This window comes from Notamacropus eugenii, chromosome 4 (genome assembly GCF_028372415.1).
Source record: "Notamacropus eugenii isolate mMacEug1 chromosome 4, mMacEug1.pri_v2, whole genome shotgun sequence".
Taxonomy (NCBI): domain Eukaryota; kingdom Metazoa; phylum Chordata; class Mammalia; order Diprotodontia; family Macropodidae; genus Notamacropus; species Notamacropus eugenii.
This window is the reverse complement of record NC_092875.1, coordinates 471,862,588-471,886,102: the sequence shown is the minus strand read 5'-3', so window position 1 is coordinate 471,886,102 and position 23,515 is coordinate 471,862,588. Positions and strand designations below refer to the sequence as shown.

Sequence of the window (23,515 nt, the reverse complement as noted above, 5' to 3'; positions counted from 1 at the left end):
TTCCACTGTACCTGGTTTCCAGTTAGGTCAGTAGAGTATCCTAGCCCTAAAAACCAATTGCATTCCCTAGACCTTTTATTGAACATAAGAGCTGCCACAAAGAATACAAGACTAGCTGGTCAGGTCTAGGTTTTAATTCTGTTTCTTCTGCTGATTTTCTGTGTGAATGACTTTCAGAAGGTCATTTAACCTCGGTAGGCCTTGGTTTCCTTAATTTTGACATGAGTCGCTTGGCTTGACGTTGGCTGGACAGTTTATAAGAGTTGTCTAACTCTGAAATTCTGTTCACTCTGCCATAGGAATCATGTGAAAATAAGGGAAAATGTCTTGAGATCTTTGGAGAAAATATGTTTTAAAAGGCAAATTAAATATAGTAACATGTTTAGAGTTTTCCAGTTACATTTTACGATTATGAATATGAAAGTAATATTTTAATGGTAAATACCATGTGATCTCAATCAGTTGAATGGGAATATTACAATATATTCTGTCTTTTTCTTTTATAGGTCCTGTAAACTTATATATGGTGCTATTACCATGGTTAACAAGTACAGTTTGTCTTACATTTAGTTATTTAACAAATGGATAACTACCCCATCCTAAACCATTTAGTCTGAAAGCTCTCATTCATTCTTAAATTTGAAAATATATACCTTTTTATCACAATAAGGAATATTCTTTTATAACTATAAGACAGTTATCAACAAAATGAACTAGATGTTAATCTACTATAATACACAGATTATAATTTTAGCTTTTTTTTGGGCCAGGGTAAGGATGGTTTTCTGTACTTCAGCATAGTGAATTTGTCTCATAATAAAGTTTGTGAAATCTCTTGAAAGTATCAATATCCTCATCTTTCTAGGCTTAAAATCATATAATGTACGTCTTGCTAGTCTGTCTTCAATATCAGGGACATATTTTTTGTTTTGATTTTAGTGTTACCAAAACCCTGTGTTATAACAGAGTTATTCTTTAAGAATTATTAGACTAAGGAGTTCTGTAAATCTTGATTGTATTCTGAGTTTCCTCCCTTCTCCATTACAAACAGGTATTTATGTGTGTGTGTGTGTGTGTGTGTGTGTGTGTGTGTGTGTGTGTGTGTGTGTGTGTGTGTGTGTTACAGCGGTACATCTTACCAGTCCCAGAGAAGAATAATTTGGATGACAACGATGATGATAATAATACTAGTATATTTGGTAAAGACATTTGCTGTGGTGGAAAGAAGACTAGAGGTCAAGGCACTTGGACTTCATTTCTGCTTCCACTACTAACTTGCCCTGTGACCTTTGCAAAGTTGTTTCACCGCTGCATCTCTTTGTCCAGTGTCCCTCACATTCCTACATCTTCCTGTTAATTTTCGTTGCTTCCACCTCGGTTAATATCTTTTTCATCTCATACCTGCTCCCTTCTTAAAATGTTTATATTTATTTCATTAAGTATTTCCCAAATACATGTAAAAAATTTTGACATTCAAGTTTTAAAATTTTGAATTCCAAATTCTTTTACGCTTTCCTGCCCCTCCCCCGCCCAGTGAGAAGGCAAGCAATATAATATCAATTACAGACATGAGGTCATGTAAAACATTTCCATATTAGCCATGTTGCAAAGGAAACACACGCGTAATAAAGGTGAAGAAAATTGTAGAAGTGCTTGAGTCCGCCTTCAGAGTCTGGAGGTCACACGTAGAGTCTGACCTCTAGCGCTCTTCCACCGCCGCTGGTCTTCCCTTCCTTTCTGCCTCCCCATGTGCATCCTACGTACTGCTATTGAATTCAGCCAGTTTCCTCTCACGACTCTCCTCAGCCCCTCTTTCAGTGTCTCCCCATTCTCCGTGTGGAGGCCTGTCATCGGGAAGCCCTGTCATCAAGTCCTGCGCCTGACACTTGCTAGCTGTGTGACCCTGGGCAAGTCATTTAATGCCTCTTACCTCAGATGAAGATAGAATACCTGTGTCCCAGGGTTGTTAGGAGGCTTAGTCAAGTTAGTATATGTGGAAGCATTTTGTAGACCCGACATCCTGTATGAAACCAGCTTTTATTTATCAAGAGGAAGTGATGTAGCATAGGATAAATCCAGTCTCGTTAGCCTGGTCTGCACAATCTAACCCTAAACCACTTTTCTAGCATTGTTATTTCCCTGTACAAACTATACATCCATGATTTCCTTTTGGTTTTTTTCTCTTCCTTGACCACTCTGGTGCGCCATTCTCTTTCGTCTGAACTCTCCCACGTCTCTTGTCCATAGCAGTAATCATTCATTTCCATTTATTGTTGGTTGTTTTTTAGATGTGGAGATTGTGTCCTCCCCTATAGATTGTAAACTCCTTGCAGACAAGGCCCACGTTCTTATGCAGGGTGGAAGAGTTCTTTGTAAAGTTTCAATTTTTTTATACTATTTCAAAAGTTACAGGATTTGCTTTGTTCTCTTAAGAGAGGAACAGTAATTGCCAGAACTTGATATTAACTTAACTAAATCAAGACGTTAAATAGACTTGTCATGCATTTATTAATCAAAGTAATTCAATTATGTCTATGAACAAAATAAAAATGTTGTCTTTGATAACATGAAGCAAATTTTAATGTGCATTTAGTAATTTGAACTTTTTCTTTCAGTTAACCCAGTATCCACACCAGTAGCAGTTCTCACACCAGCTATTTCTCCAGGTTTAATAGCTGACCTGGAGGGTTTAAACTTGTCAGCTTCTTCCCCTGTCATCAATGTAAGTAATTTTCAAAATAATGTTAATATGATTTTTAAGCCTCCATATTATACTGTTACTTTCTGTCTGTATTAAAAGGCAAGTAATTAAGATTGACCCATAGTCTTTTTGAGAACTCCACACCCCTTTGGACTTTGTAAAAATTCTTGAATGTATTCTATTCAAATTTTATCCACATTCAACTCATGAGGTAAATATTAGCTTTTGTTAAGTATTGCTGTCCCATTATTCTTCGTTTGTGTTATGTATCCGGCCTGTATTTCTTTTGTCTAAGAATGGCCACAGGGTGATGAGTTTTTTGAAACTCAGAGATTCCTTTTTTGAAAAAAAAATTATCAAGCATTTTTCCCCTCTGTTTTTCCTCCCCCTCCAAAAGAAAGAAAAACAAAGCTTTTGTAACAAAGTAGCGCAGTTAAGCAAGACAAATTCCGTCTGCCTCATTCTGTGCATTAGTCCATCACCAGTTTGTCAGGTGGGAGATAACATTCTTCATCATCGTTCCTCTGAGATTCTGCTTGACTATTGGATGATTAAAGTTCTTGCGTCTTTCCAGATTATTTACTTATACAATGTTGATATTATAGAATACATTTTTCCTCTCATTCCATTCACTGTCCTCTGCATCAGCCCACACAGTTCTTCCCAGATTTCTGGAGAACCGTCCCCTTTGTTTTTCAGTTTCATTGTTTTCATTTCTCGTAACACAGTATCATATACTGTCTGTTACATTTACATACCATAATTTGTTGATCCATTTCCCAGTTCTTTGTCTCTACAAGAAGAGCTACTATAAATTATTTTTGTGTATATGGGACCTTTTCCTCCTTGATCTCCTTTGGATTTATAAGCCTAGTAATAGTATCACGGTTAAAAGATCTGCATTGCTTAGTAATTTGAGGGGCATAGTTCTAAGTTGGCTTTCCAAAATGACTATCAATTTACATCTCCACTAGCAGTACATCCTTGTACCTGTTTTCCCGTACCCTCTCTAGCATGTTTATCTTGTTCCTTTATTGTCATTTTTGCCAGTATCATGGGTTTGAAGTAGAACCTCAGAGTTCTTGAATTTTCATTTCTCTAATTATTAGTGATTCACGGTTTTTTTCATATAGTTATAGATAATTTGGATTTCTTTCCTTGATAACCACTTGTTCATAACCTTCGACCAAGTATTCCTTGGGGTGTGGCTCTTATTCCATTTGAATCACTTTATATATCATGGAAATGAGACCTTTATCATAGAAACTTGGAAATTTTTTTTTGCCCCAGTTAATTGTTTTCCTTCTAATCTTAGCTGTAATGGATTTGTTGTGCAGAAACTTTAATTCCCCTAGAAAAAGCCCTAGTTATAGATAAGTGCATTTCACAGATCTGAAATGTAGAAAGAGAAGCCTCTGGTGGGTGTATAGTTGAGTGAGTGACTTTTTTTTTCCCATGGGTATTGGGTGTTGAAGGGAACAGAAAATATATAGCTGATTAAGTTGGGAGGAAAATATAAATTTACTAAATAGTCATATTCCTTGGGTATTCGGTATATTCAAGCTGATCAGACTAAAGCAGTCGCTTAGCTTCCCTGTTCTTTCCCAGTGAGAAATAACACTAGCTGGCCTGTTTTACCAAGATGTTTTGAAGAGTAATATTTAAAAGACACTTTAAAAGTATAAATTGCTAATTAAGTGTTGAATGGATGCTCATATGTATAGAATGTCAAGTAGAAAAGCAAGTGAAGGATGTGATAAAGAAGATAGAAGCAGACATCAAAGGAAAGATATAGAATGGATGAGAGGACAAATTAGCACATACTAACGAAAATCTTTAGGAAGAGGATTAGATAGATATTTGTTGCTACTGCTGGCTTTTCCTATTGTGGGAAGAACATATGTTTTGTAGAAGAAAAATGAGTCATGATTCAGAATTTATATAAAATTGCTGTAGAAAGGAGGCCTCTCTGTTTATATGGAACATAGAGTGTTTTATTTTTTCTCAATTAGATACAAAGACAGTTTTTAACATTTACAAAAATTTTTGAATACTAAATTTTATCTTTTTCCTCTTCACCTTCCCCCAAAATGGTAAGCAGTTTGATAAAAGTCATGTAAAGCATATTTCCATAATAGTCATCTTGTAAAAGTAGAAACAGACCAAACGGAAAAAAAAACCATGAAAAAAATAAAGAAATTGAAAGAGAGTGTGCTTGATCTGGATTCAGACTCCATCCGTTCTTTCTCTGGATACGGATAACTTTTGGAATCGTCTTGGACCATTGTATTGCTGAGAAGAGCCAAGTCATTCACAGTTGGTCATCATGCAGTATTTCTGTTACTGTGTACAATATTCTTCTGGTTCTGCTCACTTCACTTTGCATCAGTTCATGAAAATCTTTGCAAGTTTTTCTGAAATCATCCTGCTTATCATTTCTTGTAGCACAACAGTATTCCTTACAATCATATACTACAACTTGTTCAGTCATTCCACAGTTGATAGACATCCCCCTCAATTTGCAATTCTTTGCCACCACAAAAAGAGCTGCTATAAATATTTTTGTACAAACAGGTCTCCCCCTCCCAACCTTTCCCCTTTCCCTTTTTTGGATAGTCTTACTGGATTGAAGAGTGTGCACAGTTTGAATGCCCTTTGGACATAGTTCCAATTTGCTCTCCAGCATGATTGGATAAGTTCACAATTGCACAAGCAGTGCATTAGTGCCTAATTTTCCCACATCCTCTCCAGTGTTTATCATTTTTCTTTTCCGTCATATTAGCTAATCTAATTGGTGTGAGGTAATACCTCAGAGTTGTTTTGATTTGTATTTCTCTAATCAATAGTGACTTAGAGAATTTTTTCTTATGACTGGATAACTTTGATTTCTCCATCAGAAAAACTGCCTGTTCATATCCTTTTACAGTTTATCAGTTGGGGAATGACTTATATTCTTAAAAATTTGACTCAATTCCATCCATTGGGGAATGGCTGAATAAATTGTGGTAAATGAATGTAAAAGAATACTGTTTTGCTATAAGAAATGATGAGCAGGTGGACTTCAGAAAAAGCTGGAAAGATTTATGTGGACTGATGCTGAGTGAGGGGAGCAGAACCAGGAGAACACTGGACACAGTTAGAGCCACATTGTGTGATGACTCACACTGATGGGCTTGGCTCTTCTCAGCAATGCGGGGTTCTAAGACAGCTCCAGAAGTCTCATGATGGAAAATGATATCTGTATCCAGAGAGTTATGGAGTCTGAATGCAGATCGAAGCGCACTCTTGGCGCTCTCTCTCTTTTGTTTTATTCTTTCTCATGGTTCATTCCATTGCTTATAATTCTTCTTTGCAGCATGACTAATGTGAAAATATGTTTAGTGCGAATGTATATGTAGAGCCTGTATTAGATTGCATGCTGTCTTGGGGAGGAGAGGAGGGAAAAGGGAGGAAGGGGGAGAAAATTTGGAACTCAAAAGTTTGTGGAACTGAATGTTGTAAACTAAAAATAAATTAAATAATTTTTTAAAAAGAACCATGCTTAAGAAAAAAACTTTGACTCAGTTCTCTGTATATTTGAGAATTGAGGCCTTTACCAAAGACACTTGCTATAAAAACTATTTCCCAGCTTTCTGTGTTCCTTCTAATATTGGTTGCGTTAGTTTAATTTATGTAAAATCTTTTTAATTTAACATAATCAAAATTATCCATTTATATCTCATAATGCTCTCTGTCTTCTTCCCTTCTCCATAGATCTGACAGGTAGACTATCCTTACTCTCCCAATTTGTTTATGGTATCACTCTTTATCTAAATCGTGCTTATTTTGATACCCAGTGTAAGATGTGGGTCTATATCTAGTTTCTGCCATACTGGGAAGTTTCTGTTTTGTTTTTTAACAAATACCTGAATTATTATTTGTTTCCAGTAGTCAAAATGTAAAGGCATTTAGGGTTAGGGCTAGCCCTAACCCTAACCCTAAATGCAGTAGAGTATAGGCTCCTATGGACTGTAGTAGACCATAGGCTCTGTATTTCTGTGTTTGCCTTTGTATTTCTGGAAACTTGCCCAGTGCCTTTCATATAGAGAACATTTAATTAATGATGATTCAGTTGAAGACCAAAATGAACATGAACACCTGGATAAATAAAAGAGATATTAAAGGTTTTAACATCCATGTACTTAACATTCTTGCTTCTGGATAAGCTAAAAGAGAAGAAAAATCTGTTTGAGACATGATAGCCCCTGGCAATATTAAGTTCCTCTTGGAGTCATGTGGTTTGGATATACGGTAGTTTTCTTTGTATGGTGTAATGGGAATTAAAGACCTTTTCCTCCCTCCCCCCCCCCCCCCCCACATACACACACAAGGGAAGCTCCATTAGGGGAGGCTTGATTTGTAGGAAGGCCCACACTTTTTGTTTATTGCTAATGAGGCACTGGATCACCAGGGCTCTCAGCTCTGAAAAGTATGCATGCTCTGAGGTGAGGTCTTGCTTTGGGGGCTTACTTTTTGGGAGAATGTTCATGTGCTATGACCAGATGAGACTCTGGGCAGCCGCTAAGGAGGCTTCCCCCACCCCACTTGGAAAACCCAAACATTGGTGCTTCTCCCTCTGGGAGCTGCGTATGTATGTGTAATGGTCAGACAGCTGTATGTATTGTGATCGGTTAGAAGCCCTGTCTGTTGCTCTTTATTTCTCTGCTCGTACTTTCTCTATTGGTGGATGTAATTAAAGTAGATTATTGACGCCCTTTTAAGTGGCTTTCCTTAGAAAAGCAGGTCTAAGAACTGTGCCAGCAAGTTCTCCTGGGCACGTTAGGGTCCTCACTGCTACACACGGATGGTAACAAACTTGCCTCTCTGGCGAGGCGTCCAAGGAAGGTTGTGCTGAAAAAGGACATTTTCAAGGCAGATGTCCGTAGATAAGAGGAGGGAGAAATTGTTTTCAGGTGATTGGAGAAGAGATAAAGAGGGTGTGATGACGGGGTAAAGTTTCATGTTCCTTCTCAGCTGATGGTACTTCATCTCAGGATTTTGATTTATGCCTGTAGTTTGATATTCGATTTGATTTTTTATGTGATGTTAGTGAAATTAGGTTACATTTCTAAAAAAATATTAAGAATAAAACCTCTAAAACTACTGTCATCCTCTGCCCTAATGCTATATATAATAACATCTCCAGAATAGGATGGTTGCAAGATTTAGCGCCTAATGAACGTCAGTAACAGCATCAGGGAACAACTTCATTCTCCCCCCCAAAATTGATCATGATAATGGATAAACACAATATATGTTTCAGTCTTGCATGGGATAAATTGGCAATCATCCAGCAGATGTTTCCATAAATGAAAATACATTTTAGAGCCTCCTACTATTTCAGTGAACAGACTGTGGTTAATTTAGTGAATTTTTTTTATTAAAATGTTATTTTGCAGGGAGTTTCCAGATCATAACATATCAAACCAAAGAACATAAAAACATCAGTTCTTCAGTTGTTAGGCTCCTTAGTGAATGGAAAGAGAAAGCAGGGACTACAATACAAAGTGATTCATTAACGTGGTAAATTCCAAGTCCTGCATTTGTTTACCTCTGCTACCTGGATCTTGTTTTTATATAATTTTAGATGTTCTGTCCCTGTGTTTGGGGCACAAAAAAATATCAGTTGACAAATTTAATTCACTCTTAAAAGCTACATTTTAGTACATAATATCAGATAATTAGTATTGCAGAAAAAATTTAATTATATTCTGAAAGTTGTCTTCCCCCTCAAACATAACCTAAACATTTTTAGAGAATTAATACATAAATCTTTGCAATGCTATGTTTATTTTACATGAACCAGAAAGGAGACTTTTTAGTTTTATGGTAAGCATTTTTTAAAACAAGTAGTTATTTTACATAGGTAAGAAACTTCTTTTGCCTTTTCACATCTCAAGCGTCCCATCTTCCCCTTTCCCTTTCTTGCCAAATATCTTTTTAAAAAATAGTCTAGTCTACTGCCATGCCTTCCTTCCCACACACTTTTTTTCTCTATCTCTTCTAGTTATCACTTAAAGTATACCCTTTGAGATCATTTATAACCGTCTTACCACCAAACCTTGTGCCCTTTCCTCAGACTTAGCAGTGTTGTATTCTAATGGTTTACATTAGACTGTAAGCTGGATCATTTAATCTTTTGTTTATAAGATTTTGTAACTCTGTGCTTTAGAAATGTTCAAGTTTATTATCTGAAGCCCTTTCTAGACTCTTTTCCCCTCTTTGGTGCAATAATTACTTTATATCACTTTACCTTTTATCAATTTATAATTTATTTATTTTCAGTGAGCAAAAAATAGCTGGAAAAGAGCTTGTCTATATTATCAGAGTGAATGAAGCACTATTAAGCACTTAATGTATGTGAAAGCATTGTGTTGAGCACTAGAGACGCAAATATAAAAAAAAAAGTCCCCTGCTCTCAAGGACCTCACATTTTTTTCTTCATATATATGTAAAATTTATTTATTTTTTAATTCTTAACATTCACTTCCACAAGAATTTGAATACAAAATTTTCTCCCCATCACTCCTCACCCCCCCCCCACCCCAGGACAGCATGCACCCCATCCACCCTTCCTCCAGTCTGTCCTCGCTTCTATTACCCACCCTTCTTCCATTCCTTCCTCTCTATTGTCCTGTAGGGCAAAATAGATTTCTATACTCCATTGCCTGTATAGCTTAATTTCCAGTTGCATGCTAAAACAATTTTTAACATTCATTCTTAAAGCTTTGAGTTTCGTATTCTCTCCCTCCCTCCCCACCCAGCCTCATTGAGAAAACAAGCAATTCAATACAGGTCATACATGTGTAACAATGCAGAGCACTTCCATAATATTTATGTTGTAAAAGACTAGCCACATTTCCCTCTGTCCCATCCTGCCCTTTATTTATTCCATTCTTTCCCTTGACCTGTCCTCCCACAATAGTGTTTGCTTCTGAATATCCCTTTCCTCAATTTGCTGTCCCTTCTGTTACCTTCCCTCTCCTATCCCCTTTCTTCTTGCCATCCTGCAGGGTGAAATAGATTTCCATATCCAATGCAGTGTGTGTTATTCCCTCCTTAAACCAAATCCCAGGAGAGTAAGGCTCACTTATTTCCTTTCATCACCTCCCTCTTCCCCTCCATTGTAAAAGCTCTTTTGTCCCTCTTTTATGTGAGATGATTTGCTGCATTCTACCTCTCCCTTTCTCTTACTCCTAGTACATTCCATTCAACAGAAAATTTTATTTTTTTTTAGGTATTTCTCCCTTCATATTCAGCTCACCCTGTGCCGTGTGTGTGTGTGTGTGTGTGTGTGTGTACACATGTACCTATACATACCTGTACATAATAATATGTACATATACATATACATATACCCTTACACACCCACATATATATATATGCACACATACACGCGCGCGCACACACACATTCCCTCTAACTACCCTAATACTGAAAATGGTCTCATGAGTTACAAATAACATATTTCCATGTAGGAACATAAACAGTTCAACTTTAAGGAGTTCCTTAAGGCTTCTTTTTCCTGTTTACCTTTTCATATTTCTCTTGATTCTTGTATTTGAAAGTCAAATTTTCTATTCAGCTCTGGTCTTTTCAACAAGAATGCTTGGAAGTACTCTATTTTGTTGAAATTCCATTTTTTCCCTTGAAGTATTATACTCAGTTTTGCTGGGTAGGTGATTCTTAGTTTTAATCCTATCTCCTTTGACCTCTAGAATATCATATTCCAAACCCTTCTATCCCTTAGTGTAGAAGCTCCTAAATCCTGTGTTATCCTGATACTTGAATTGTTTCTTTCCAGCTGCTTGTAATATTTTCTCTTTGACCCGGAAACTCTGGAATTTGGCTACAATATTCCTAGAAGTTTTCCTTTGGGCATCTCTTTCAGGAGGTGATTGGTGAATTCTTTCCATTTCTATTTGACCCTCTAGGTAATATCAGGGCAGTTTTCCTTGATAATTTCTTGGAAGATGATGTCTAGGCTCTTTTTTTTTTTAATCATCGTTTTCAGGTAGAACAGTAATTTTTAAATTGTCTGTCCTGGATCTATTTTCCAGGTCAGTTGTTTTTCCAGTGAGATATATCACATTGTCTTCTATTTTTTCATTCTTTTGGTTTTGTTTTGTAATTTCTTGGTTTCTCATAAAGTCATTATCTTCCATCTGCTCCATTCTAATTTTTGAAGAACTATTTTCTTCAGTGAGCTTTTGAACCTCCTTTTCCAGTTGGCTAACTCTGCTTTTTAAAGCATTCTTCTCCTCATTGGCTTTTTGGACCTCTTTTGCCAGTTGAGTTAGCCTATTTTTAAAGGTGTTATTTTCTTCAGCATTTTTTGGGTCTCCTTTAGCAAGCTGTTGACTTGCTTTTCATGCTTTTCTTGCATCTCTCTCATTTCTCTTCCCAGTTTTTCCTCCACCTCTCTAACTTGATTTTCAAAATCCTTTTTGAGCTCTTCATGGTGTGAGATCGTTGCATACTTTTTTGGAGGTTTTGGATGCAGAAGCCTTGACTTTGACTTTTTCCTCTGATGGTAGGTTTTGCTCTTCCTCATCTAAAAGGGTGGAAGAAAATACCTTTTCACCAAGAAAGTAACCTTCTATAGTCTTATGCTTTTGGGAGCATTTTTCCAGACAGTTACTTGACTTTTGAGTCCTTTGTCAAGTGGAGGGTATACTCTAAGGACCTGTAAGTTCTCCGTTCCTCCAAGGTGGCACAGTCAAGGGAGAGGAGTTTATTCTTCTCCTGGCCTACACTCTGGTCTTCGAGCACCCACAAGCACTTTTTTCTGCCCAGGATCTGTGAGTAGGATTCCCTCTCCACAGCCACCACTAGCTCCACCACGCCAGCAGTCCTCCTAACCCCAGGACTGTCACTCAGAACTGAGACCCAAATCAGCCTCTCAATTCCCCCAGAGTTTTTAGGCTGAGGGCTCCAAAAGTGGCTGCTGCTGCCCTGAGGCCAGGGCTGGGGCCAGACTGAGCTCCTCTCTCACCCAACTGAAAGAGCTTTCTTACTGACCTTTGAAGCTTTGGGTTGAGAAATCTGGAAACTGCACCTGCTCCCCATGATTCCACACCCTGAAGCCTGCTGCTGTCCTGTCCCTTTGGTGCCGCGCAGCCCCGCTGTGATACACTCTGAACCTGTTGTGATAGACCTTTCCTATCAGCCTTACGGGCTGTCTTGAGCTGGAAAACTCTTTCCCCCTGTCGTTTTGTGGCTTCTGCTGCTCTAAAATTTGTTTATAGTCATTTTTACAGGTATTTTCTGGACTATCCGGAGAGAGCTTTTACAGATCCATCCTTCTACTTCACCATCTTGACTCCATGCCATTTTACCTTCTAGAAGAAAAAGTGAAAGGCCGTGACATTTCCCCATTTCCTATTTGTCAGCAATAGTGGCTTGTTTCTGTATGTCATCTTAGAGATAATTATGATTGCATGTTGTGTCATTTGCATCTTTTTTTCTTATTTGGAATTTATTTTAATTTTTGTTTTAAAAAGTTTATGGTCTGACTACGTACATACAACTGATTCAGAAATGACTCCTATTGATAGTCATTTTCTGTCTGTTAGTATACTTTCTATTTCTTTTTTATGCGTGATATTTGGTACTTGCCGTGTCCAACGCCTTCTAACTTCTTGAGGAAAGCATTAACCATAAATAAGCATGAAGCTTCTACATATTCTACAAATGTTAGCCTCTTTTATTTCCAGATTCCAAACCATATTTTCTAAAACTTTTCACTGATCTTCCCCATGACCACCTTTTGCATCAGTCACCAAGTATTAAAATGCAATGTAAAAGAAGACCTTACTGAGTTGTTTTTTTTTTAAATCATTGGTCTGTCTTTATGGTTTTTACATGACAGCAAATTTCCATCTCTGACAAGCAGGAACCTTGAAAATTGCAAATCTTTATATTTAAAAAACAAAAATGAATCAAAAAAACCCTTTCAAGCTGGACGGAAGAATAGAGCAGAGCCCCTTGTTGGCCACATTCAGACTGCGTAATTCCCACTGATACTTCCCAAGAGGAAGGTGGAGCGCATTCTCTCTTATTGACTTCTTTCTAGAATTTCTTTATCTTTTCATTCTGCAACCAGTGTTGGCATAAAAACTGCCTTTCTCTTCATGGTGGTCTTTCTGCTTATACTTACCAGGAGCATTCCAGTGAGAAATGACCAAGTTTCTTGAAGCTTTTAGATACACAGCGAAACTAACTACTTCTTCAAGGAGAATCTATGAGCCATTTAGCTGCAGCTTTCTTGTATCTTTTAGTTGGATTTATAGTGCAGACGTCATTGATACAGTCCTGCTTTTCTAGTATTATTTTGGCTTATAATGTTATTAAAACAAAATTCTTTGTATTGACAAAACCACTGCAAAAGGAAAAGTAGCCATCGTCACCTTTCTTCTGGCCAGAGAGAAGAAGCAGTTGAGACAATCAAACTTTTTTTCTGTGCAATATTTACCCCCCTGCACAGTGTTGGATGGTGAGGGGATTAATCAGCTTGATGATCCTTGCAGAAGGAACCATGGCAGCAGCTTGAATAAACTGGAACCAAGTGATATTAGAAACTGCCTAATTTGGTTCCCTGTATGGTAAATGGTTTGAAATTTCCATTAGAAAAATGCTTTAAAGCTTGGCATTGTAGCCAAAAATTTCCCAAGAAACCTTTCAACTGATAAATCCAGGTCTCTGTGGTAGGTGGGAGTAAAAAGAGGAAACTATCCCTAAGAGTCTAATTTGAATTTAAACTGACAGAGAAAGATAACCACAAGAACGTTTTATACATATCCACTACTGCCCAACAATTGAAGTTTGTGCCTGTATTCCTTTGTGTCTTAGAGTTAATGTAAGGAACATAGGAAAGCAGCAGGCATAATGTTTTGTGCTGTTCTGGGAAAGGCTGGCAACTAGAAGAGGTGTTATTCTGTGTCTCTAAGGCTGGGACAGTGACCTTATTGGTATAATAGGGATCTAATGAGATGATAGAGGGGGAATAAGATGGGGATTGCACTACCAATTACAATATATCTCGAAGAAAAGGATGTAAGCCATTGAGGGCTCTCAATATGAATGTTTTCCTCCTGTTAAAATAGTGAGGGTTTTGGGGGGGTTTTTTTCCCCCAATTCATTCATTCATTCATTCATTCTGGGTCTGAGTCAGCCATTTTATTATTGGGAAACTTAGTAGGAACATTCTCCCTACCGATAGAGGTCAGTAACTTATCTATAACTTACTTTCTTAGGAGGTTGCCTGGTGGCCTTAAGACGTTAGCTTTTGACACATGCTCACATGTATCAAACCATTATGTCTTGAACTCAGATCTTTCTGACTCAGCAGTCAGTTTTCTATCTACTTTGCCACCAAGCCACCAGGAATAGATAACCTTCCAATGGTAGCTGGTGCTTGAATACAGTTTTTTTGTCTTTATACTTTTCACATCTTGATTTCTGATTATTTGTAGCATTTTCTAACAATCAAAAATATAAGTGCATTTTTCTAAATAAAATATATCTCAGAGTTTTTATAGTAAAAGAGTAATTTAAAAGAAAACTAGTTTTTCAGACTGCTGGTTTATTGTGTGTAGTGCATAATTTTTCATTTTTCTTTACATGAACTGTTACTGACATGTTTTACAGTGATCTTCTCTCTTTATTATGATTAACTTTGTGAATTCACTCCTGTCCGAACTGCCAAAGCCTCAGTTATCCTCTAGTTTTTCAGTCAGGACAGCTGGCTTCCAAGGGTGTCTTCATTGTAACCAGTGACTTAATAGATCGTCTGATAGATATTCACTAAGTATTCTAGTTTCATTTGTGAGGATAGATGATAACATTGCTTTGACAAAGTTTATTTCCTGATAATATGACATGACCTCTTTTCATTATAATGTTTATAAAAATTTTACCAAGTTACCTTTTAAGTGTTAGGCTTAAGATTTCTCAGAGCTGGGGAATGAGAGAAATTGTAGATTAAAATTAAAAATAATTTTGTCATGATAAATTTGGAGAAAATCCTTTATTTGTTCTGATGAAAATGTCAGTAGTCATGGAAGTGTGGTAAAAATAATGAAAAATCACTGGCCTGGGTCTGCTTAAATTGAAAACATTTTTTAATTAAAGTTTGACAGCATTTTGTATCTCCGTTGCCTAGCCACGTCCCATTTTATTCTTTGATTCAGTTCTCTTCTAAGTATGAGTTGCTTTCATTTTTAAATTAAACTTTAAAGTATGTCACTTTTTAGTTCCCACCCTGCTTCGTTTATCTCAGAGTTAAAACAGACCATCATCCCCTCTTCCCCTTCTTAGATTATCAGGAGGCACTGAACTTATTTCGTTGTTTGTGCTTTTTAAAGTTTTATTAATTTTCCATCACAAGGTTTTTGTTGAGCAGTTATTTGAATTAGGTTTAGGAAAGTCTGTGCAGGTCAAGCCCTTCTTCAACAAAGACTGTGATAATGAAAAGTGTACTGTTACAAAGACATGCAGAGCTTTGCTCAGCTAGCTGTTGTCTTTTGAGTTAGGTCCAAATGCCTTGGTCTGAAATTCAGGACTCTTTGGTCTCATCCTATAGCCTCCACCTCCAGCTTTACCTTCAGCTTCCCCTCTTCTGACACTTTGCTTAAGTCAAAAAAAAACTAGTCATTATAGACGCAAAATGGTGTAATGAAAAATCATCTGCTCTGGGGTCCGTCACTTTAGATCCTCCCTCTGATGCCTGTATATTATCTGTGCAACTTTGGAGAAGTCACATCCTCTCTGGGTCACAGTTTCTTCAGCTGTAGAATGGGTGGCTAGGAGCAGAGGTCCTGAGATGATACTGTGAACTTTCCCAGCCTTACACCTAAATCCATGCACTTCCCACCAGCGTTCTTTCATTTCCCTCCTTCAAGGCCCAGCTCAGATTCAGATGCATCTTCCTGCTTGAAATCTGCTGAATGTATTTTTGCCTTCCTTTACAATCACTTAGCATGTGATGCCTGTCATGTGGTACTTACCATATTCCGTTTTGCATTGTTGTTCAGGAGCGTTCAACTCTTAGGGACCCTACTTTCCACGATACTGGAGTTCTTGGCCATTTCCTTCTCCAGGAGATTAAGGCAACCAAAGGTTAAGTGACTTGTCCAGGGTCACACAGCTAGTAAATTTCTGAGGCCAGATTTGAACTGAGGCCCTCCTGACTCTAGGAACGGCCCTCTCTCCACTGAGCCACCTACCTGCCTTGTCTTGCATTTTGGTTAGTTTTATTCTTGTTTGCTTCCCACTACTAGGTTTTAAGATCCTTCGTGATCCTGAGGATCAATTATGTTGACAGGCTACCACTGAAAGAGACCTCAGAGATCATGTTGCCCAAGATTACTGAGTTCAGAGAAGTCAAAATAATTTGCCAGCAGTCACACAGATAATAAGAAGGAAAAGGAAGCAGCGGAAGAAAGGAAAAAGAGGAGCTGGCATTTATAAAAGTACTTTCATGTTTACAGAACACTTCGTTATCTCATTTGCGCTTCAGTACAACACAAATCTGTCAATTCCATAGATACTGTAAGTGTTCTTATTTTATGTACAAGGATACCAACACTTAGAAGATTAAATGATTGGACAGTGATCAGTCAGCTAGCAAATGTTAGGAGCAGTATTCAAACTCAGATCTCCTGACTCCAACTCTGTTCCTGTCTCCACTGTACCAAAGAGCACAGCCAAGGTTCAGATTTGTTTTACTCACATTTGTATTCCCAGTCATGCCGACCTCACTTAAGTGAACATAGTAGGTGCTTCTTATACTTTTTTACTTGAACAAATTGAATGGAATGGATGCAGTGATTCTCTTCAGTGATTAATCCTGTACAACAAATGATTTATTCAGTTTGTTTCCTTTAAAACATGGAAATGATGAAAATCTAAAGCATCCACCAAAATGATTTTCTGCTTTGCCCTTCTTCTTCCAAATAGCAAGTAACTTGAAAGATAAAAGTAGTTAAAAGCTAAGTCTCTCTACATGAAAGCATGGACTTTGGAATAAGACATGTTGTAGATTTTACAAGACAGCTGAGTGGAGCCAAGATGGTGGAGTAAAAGCAGGGACTACCCTGAGGGTACTACCCTGAGCTCTCCCTCAAAACCCTCCAAATAACTTTAAAAAATAACTGAATAAATTCTGGAGCTACAGAACACACAAAATGACAGTGAAACAAATCCCCAGGCCAAGACAACTGGGGAAGTCAACAGGGAAGGGTTTATCTCACTGGACAAGGAGCAGGGTGCACAGTCCAGCATGGGCTGCACTAGCAGTGACTGGCCAAAGCAGGCCTCAGGGGACTGAATCATTGGCAGCTATAGCAGTTTCCCGACTTCTCAACCCACAAATGCCAAAAAGGTTTCAGTCAGAAAAGTCTGTGGGACCTGGGTGGAAGAGGAGCATGTGGTCTGGCCACGTTGACCCCAGCCACAGAGTGGTGGGGATGGTGGCAGAGGCTGCTTCCAGAGCTCTGGGCCCACAGATGGAGCGACTGATACAAAATACTTGAAGCCTGGGACAACACACCCATCCCCAACCCCACCCACACTGGAAGCAGAGTCCTACATTGATAAAGAGCTAGAAAGTCAAGTATTTGGTTGGGAAGATGAGTAAATATTGTAAAAGAACTCAGATGATAGATTTTTACTTTGGTTACATAGAAGATCAAAATGTACAACCAGACAACAGAGCTCCTACATCCAAAGCCTCCAAGAAAAATACGAATTGGTCACAGACCATGGTAAAGCTCAAAAAGGATTCTGAAAATCATGTAAGAGAAGTAGAGCAAGAATTGGGAAGAGAAACGAGAATGATGCAAGAAAATCATGAAAACTGAGTCAGCAACTTGCTAAAGGAGACCCACAACATACTGAAGAAAATAATACCTTAGAAAATAGACTAACCCAAATGGCAAAAGAAGTCCAAAAAAGCCAGTGAGAAGAAGAATGCCTTAAAAAGCAGAATTGGCCAAATGGAGAAGGAGGTCCAAAAGCTCACTGAAGAAAGTAATTCTTTCAAAATTAGATTGGAGCAAATGGGAGCTAATGACTTTATGAGAAATTAAGAAATTATAAAACAGAACCAAAAGAATGAAAAAATAGAAGACAATGTGAATTTTCTCATTGGAAAAACACCTAGAAAATAGATCCAGGAGAGAGAATTTAAAAATTATTGGACTGCCTGAAAACCATGATCAAAAAAAGAGCCTAGACAACATCTTTCAAGAAATTATCAAGGAAAACTGCCCTGATATTCTAGAACCAGAGGGTAAAATAGAAATGGAAAGAGTTCACCAATCATCGCCAAAAATAGATCCCAAAAGGAAAACTCCTAGGAATGTTGCAGCCAAATTCCAGAGTTCCCACATCAAGGAGAAAATATTGCAAGCAGCCAGAAAGAAACAATTTGAGTATTGTGGAAATACAATCAGGATAACACAAGATTTAGCAGCTTCTACATTAAGGGATAAGCTAGGATTAAAGCCAAGAATCACCTACCCAGCAAAACTGAGTATAATCCTGCAGGGAAACAAATGGACATCCTTAATGAAATGGAGGACTTGCAAATATTTTTTATGAAAAGACCAGAACTGAATAGAAAAATTGACTTTCAAACACAAGAATCAAGAGAAACATGAAAAGGTAAACAGGAAAGAGAAATCATGAGAGATTTATTAAAGTTGAACTGTTTGTATTCCTACATGGAAAGATGATATTTGTAACTCATGAGACTGTTCTCAGTGTTAGGGTAGCTGGGATGGGTGGATGGATGGATGGATGGATGGATGGATGGATGGGTGGATGGCTGGCACAGGGTGAGTTGAATATGAAGGGATGATATCTAAAAAATAAAATTAAGGAGTGAGAAAGGAATATATTGGGAGGAGAAAGGGAGAGACAGATGGGGTAAATTATCTCACATACAAGAGGGAAGAAAAAGGTTTCACAATGGAGGGGAAGAGGGGGGAGGTAAGAAGGAATGAGTAAACTTTACTGTCATCTGATTTGACTCAAGGAGGGAATAACATACAAACTCAACTGGGTGTCTTACCCTACAGGAAAGAAGGGGCTAAAAGAGGAGGATGATAGAATGGAGGGGAGATTAGGGGAGAGGGTAGTCAGAAACAAACACTTTTGAGAAAGGACAGGATCAAAGGAGAAAATAGAATAATTGGGAGAGGGATAGAATTGAGGGAAATGGTATAGTCTTTCACAACAGTGACTATTATGGAGGTGTTTTGCAAAACTACACATTTATAACTTATATTGAATTGCTTGCCTTCTCAATGAGGGTGGGTGGGGAGGGAAGAAAGGAGAGAATTTAGCACTCAACATTTTAAAAACAAACGTTAAAAAATCATTTTTATATGCAATTGGGAAATAAGATATACAGGCAGTGGGGAATAGAAATCTATCTTGCCCTTAAAGAAAGTAAAGGGGAAGGGGATAAAAGAGGGGGATGATAAAAGGGAAGGCAGACTGGGGGAAGGGGTAATCAGAATACATGCCATCTCGGTGTGGGGGAGGGGAAAGAGGTGGAGAAAATTTTGAACTCAAAATTTTGTGAAAATGAAAGTTGAAAACTAAAAATAAATGAATAAATTTTTTTTAAAAAGACAGCTGATTGGATTCAGATTCCAGGTCTGTTCTTTACTCTCCATGTATCTTGGATATAAGTCAGTGAACCTTTGTTGGATTCCCATATTTGCAAAATGAAGCTTTTGAAATAAATGAGTTTTAATGTCCCTTACATTTCCAGATTCTATGATCCTATAAGATGAAATACGCCTTTTTCTGACTTTAAATTGCTTCTTTTTCCCTCCCGATCAGTAGGGTGGCTTCAGTAGAGAGACATACAGAGCATCTGCTCTGTTATTCACCAGAATAAGTTTACTCACAGTATACTATAATAAAAAATAAAATAAAATTGAAATAAAAATTGTTTCTTATGAAGTATTTAATAGCAAGGTTTGACCAGTGTTAAGTTAGAGTGTGCACAGAGAATCCCTCTGCTCCCTTCATATCCCAAGTTGATTGAATTTGTCTGAATAGCAACTCTTTGGCTTCTATATGCAGTTACTTTGTACTGGGATAAAACTTGTTGCTTCTTTCGGGTTAAAACAGTTGAAATGGAGAATTTCTTTGTACCCTTCAGAGCATCTTTGCTTAATTATGTAATGACTATCAAACGAGTTAATTTTTGAACTCCTTTTAATCTCTTAGAAGTCACATCAAATCTTTGTCATTTTGGAGCCATTCTTAGAAAATGAATAAATGTGATTTTAATAGTTGTGTTTGTGGCGCTTTGTACCTGTAGATACTTAATGAATTTACTTTGAATTGAATTGTTGAATTGTGAGAGACCACAGAAGAATGGAAAAATTTATTATGATACTTAAGCAAACTTTTTTTTTCCTGTGAGGAGAAGAAAAAATGAATTTAACTGTAGGGCACACACTGAACTAACACTAAGAAATTAATTTATTACCAGAGAAAGGAGAATATAGAGTAAAAATAGCTAAGAACAGTATGTGACCCTAATATCAAAGAAAAGTCACAGCCACTTATCTTGGGATGTCAGACAGACTATTATTCAAATCGTTCAGCACTGTAATTGTGTACAGCCTTTATAATCCTATCAATAAAGCTTATTTCTCTATATTTATAGCTGCTATACATTGCTTCTCTCAGATGATTGGTAATATTAAAGATCTGTTTGACTTTCAGTCCAAAACATCAAAGACACTTTAGACAACTCCCGTTCTTGTAGCAGAGATGTACATAAATTCCCCAAGAACGTTGTGCAGAAAACTGTAGAAAGCGTATCTTGTAGGCCAGTTTGCCAGGATGGAGTGGGCAGCACGAATGTCCCGGACTTGTGCTCACCTTCGTCTTCCTTGTATTGAGTAAATTAGCCCATTATTAGTACATAAAGGCATCGTAAAGCATTTATGAAAGAGAAATCATGTTTGACGGATATTCGGACATTAAAACTGTTTTCATTCCTGCCTAATGTCAGGCGTTGCTTTCGGGTGATTGTTTTTTAGTATGTAGAAGGGAGAGTCGCTACCTGTAGTCAAAAGTGTCTCCTTTTTTTGTTCTTCAGCTTCGTTCCCATGGGCCTCTCTACCTGTAATGTCAGTTTAAGCATTATGTTAACGATGTATTTGTTTATTGTGCCCTTCAGAGAGCCAGAAATTACTTTTGCCCAGCACGTAACCAGAAAATAGTGACGAACCTTTCCTTTCTACGTGTTAATTTTACTGCTGTGCCCTAGTTTTAAGGAAATTAAAAGTTATTGCTTTAAATTATTTGAACAAATCGGTCTTAGTAACCAGTTTTGTATTTCTTAAATCATATTTTAATTTGTTCCTTATACAGCTTTGATAAACACAATGAGATCCCATTTTTTATTTCATTTTGCTGTCAATAAAACTTATCTCCTCAAAATTTAAATCACATCTTTCTAAAGTAACATTTACCTCCTCACATCTTTAGCAGCTATCAGACATGACATGGGACATATTCATTGACCCTAAAAATTTTCATCAGAACCATGCACTGAAAGAGGGCAGCCCCAGCCAGACAAGAGGCTCATTTCAATTTTAACGGCTGTAATTAAAGGTTAATTCACTGAGTCAGGATTAACGAGGAAAGTACAGATGATAGGCAAGCAGCTGCCTTTATAATACAGGATTAGGACAATGCAATTACAATAGGAATTAGAAAAAATCAACTTCTTAAAGAGGTTCTAGAGTGAACAAACGACATTTCTCTGAATTTAACACCTAAACGTAAAGGGTACAGGACATTATGTCACAGAGTATGCCATGTCAGATGCAGCCGTGATCACTGATGCTAGGTATTTGTTCTATGAATTATACAAGAGTGGAGTTTGCACTTCTTTGTGAAAGGGAAAATCTTTTCACCATTCCAACGTAATGTTTTAAAAACGCCGTATCTTTGTATGACTCATCCTTGACCTTTCCCATAGAACTTCTCCTGTTCACACTTTTTAGTCCAGTGTTCTTAAGCTAGCCTAGCCCTGACATATTTTTTTGCTCCCTGAAATCAACTTAGTTGACACTTTCTGTGAGAAGTGTATTGTTTTCAAAAATAGTCATGGAATTAATTTTATAATTATTTTAGTTATGACTTGATCTTTGGTTATAGTTTCCATTCTGTTTAGGACACGCTGTGTGACTTCTGAAAGAAGCATCGTTTCATTTTAGGTCATAAGTACCAACTTTTATACCTAATCAATATTGCTGGAAGACTCCTGACAATTTTTTATTCCAATATTCTGTTATGGTTTATTAGTTTTTCCTGGTGACTGATTGAATGCATTTAAGCATTTTTAAAAAATTAGCTGGATAGAAGCTCTGTCAGGTATTTGTCATCTGTCAAAGAATTCAGAAAGTTGTAAACGTTTGTGCTGAAAGATGCAAAGAAAAGAATTGTCCCTCCTCAATGCAGGCTGTGGAACATTGTGTCTTGAAAACTTAGATTCTGTAAAAGAAGCTTGCATTTTATCAACCGTTCTTGAATTGATTTAGGGTAATAAATCTGTGTGATGGAGTGAATCTTGAGTATTGATGCTTAGAAGCTGATAATCCAGCAGCATTGTTCCTGGAAAAAATATACTGCTATGTGAAGATTATGTAGCCTGTGATATGCAACATCCTGACACAACTGGACCATTATTGCTGTGGGGATGAGTTGTAACCATAACACAGATTTGCTTGATAAGATTATTTTTTAAAAAACTTTTTTACTAAACTGATGGACATGCTAAAAAATTTTTATACATACATGTTGTGGACAACAGAAGAAAACCTTGTCGTTTTTCCACTAGTATTTAGATTAACTCAAGCATTACGTTTGAGCAGAAATCCTGGGGTAGCGTCCTATTTTGAAAAATATTTTGACATGAAGAGCCCCAAGAAGCGGTACGTAAGCCCCTTTTGGTGCGGGCAGTTGATAACTCTTCATTCATAATTAGCTCATAGAGAACCGAGAGACATTTCAGGGAAATTGAACTGTCAGTGGGTAGAAACAAGCATTTGACCTCATCACACTGAGTGGGGCCCATCATAATTTGTTCATTTGGTGCCCATCAGCCCAGCCTCATCTCTCATACGGCACCTCGCTGACCTTCCCTCTCCAATTCCGCTCAGTTCAGCTTTAATTATGACTCTGCAGACCCGAAGAAATATTGCAGCTTGCTCTCAAAAACCCTGAACTGCCACTCACCAAAAGATTGGTTTTTAACAGGTAATAAATGCCCAGAGGAAATGGTGCTGTGTCCCCCACACAGAGGCAGGAGCTTCTTTTGAGGTGTTGTTCCCTCTTAAGTGTTGTCACTGTCGCCTAGTCGCCACAGTAGGCTTATGAGTAAATTCGGTGCTGTAGGGAAATGACTGAAGTTCCTTAATTTAGATGAACTTTTACAGCATACTCTCCCACCCCCCCTGAAAAAAAAATGGTCAGTGACTTTTGATTAGCTAATGACTTCACTGAAGTAACAGCTAGTAACCATTGAGAAGCAAATCCTAAGCATTACCGAAAGGCTTTTAACCTACTGTGAACATCCTCCTTGACTATTAATTTCTGAAAAGAAAAAAGTTTAAAACTTGACATTGTCTATTTCCCTGAGGGAGACTGGAAGATAATAATTCCTTCTCCAGCAATGAAATTAATTGTGCTTCTTGAATCACCCAGCTGGGGGTTCCTGCTGAGAAAACAATCAGA

At 37.5% G+C, this 23,515-nt stretch overlaps 1 protein-coding gene across 7 annotated transcripts in view; it reads left to right on the top strand.

Moving 5' to 3' along the window:
* AP3B1 (adaptor related protein complex 3 subunit beta 1) overlaps window positions 1–23,515 on the top strand; it is a 330,578-nt gene that overhangs the window by 241,670 nt on the left and 65,393 nt on the right. For all 7 annotated transcript variants that reach the window (XM_072606405.1, XM_072606403.1, XM_072606406.1 and 4 more), the window contains one exon: window positions 2,616–2,722. In XM_072606405.1, coding sequence (XP_072462506.1) covers window positions 2,616–2,722 — 107 coding nt within the window. The remainder of the gene's footprint in view (window positions 1–2,615; window positions 2,723–23,515) is intronic.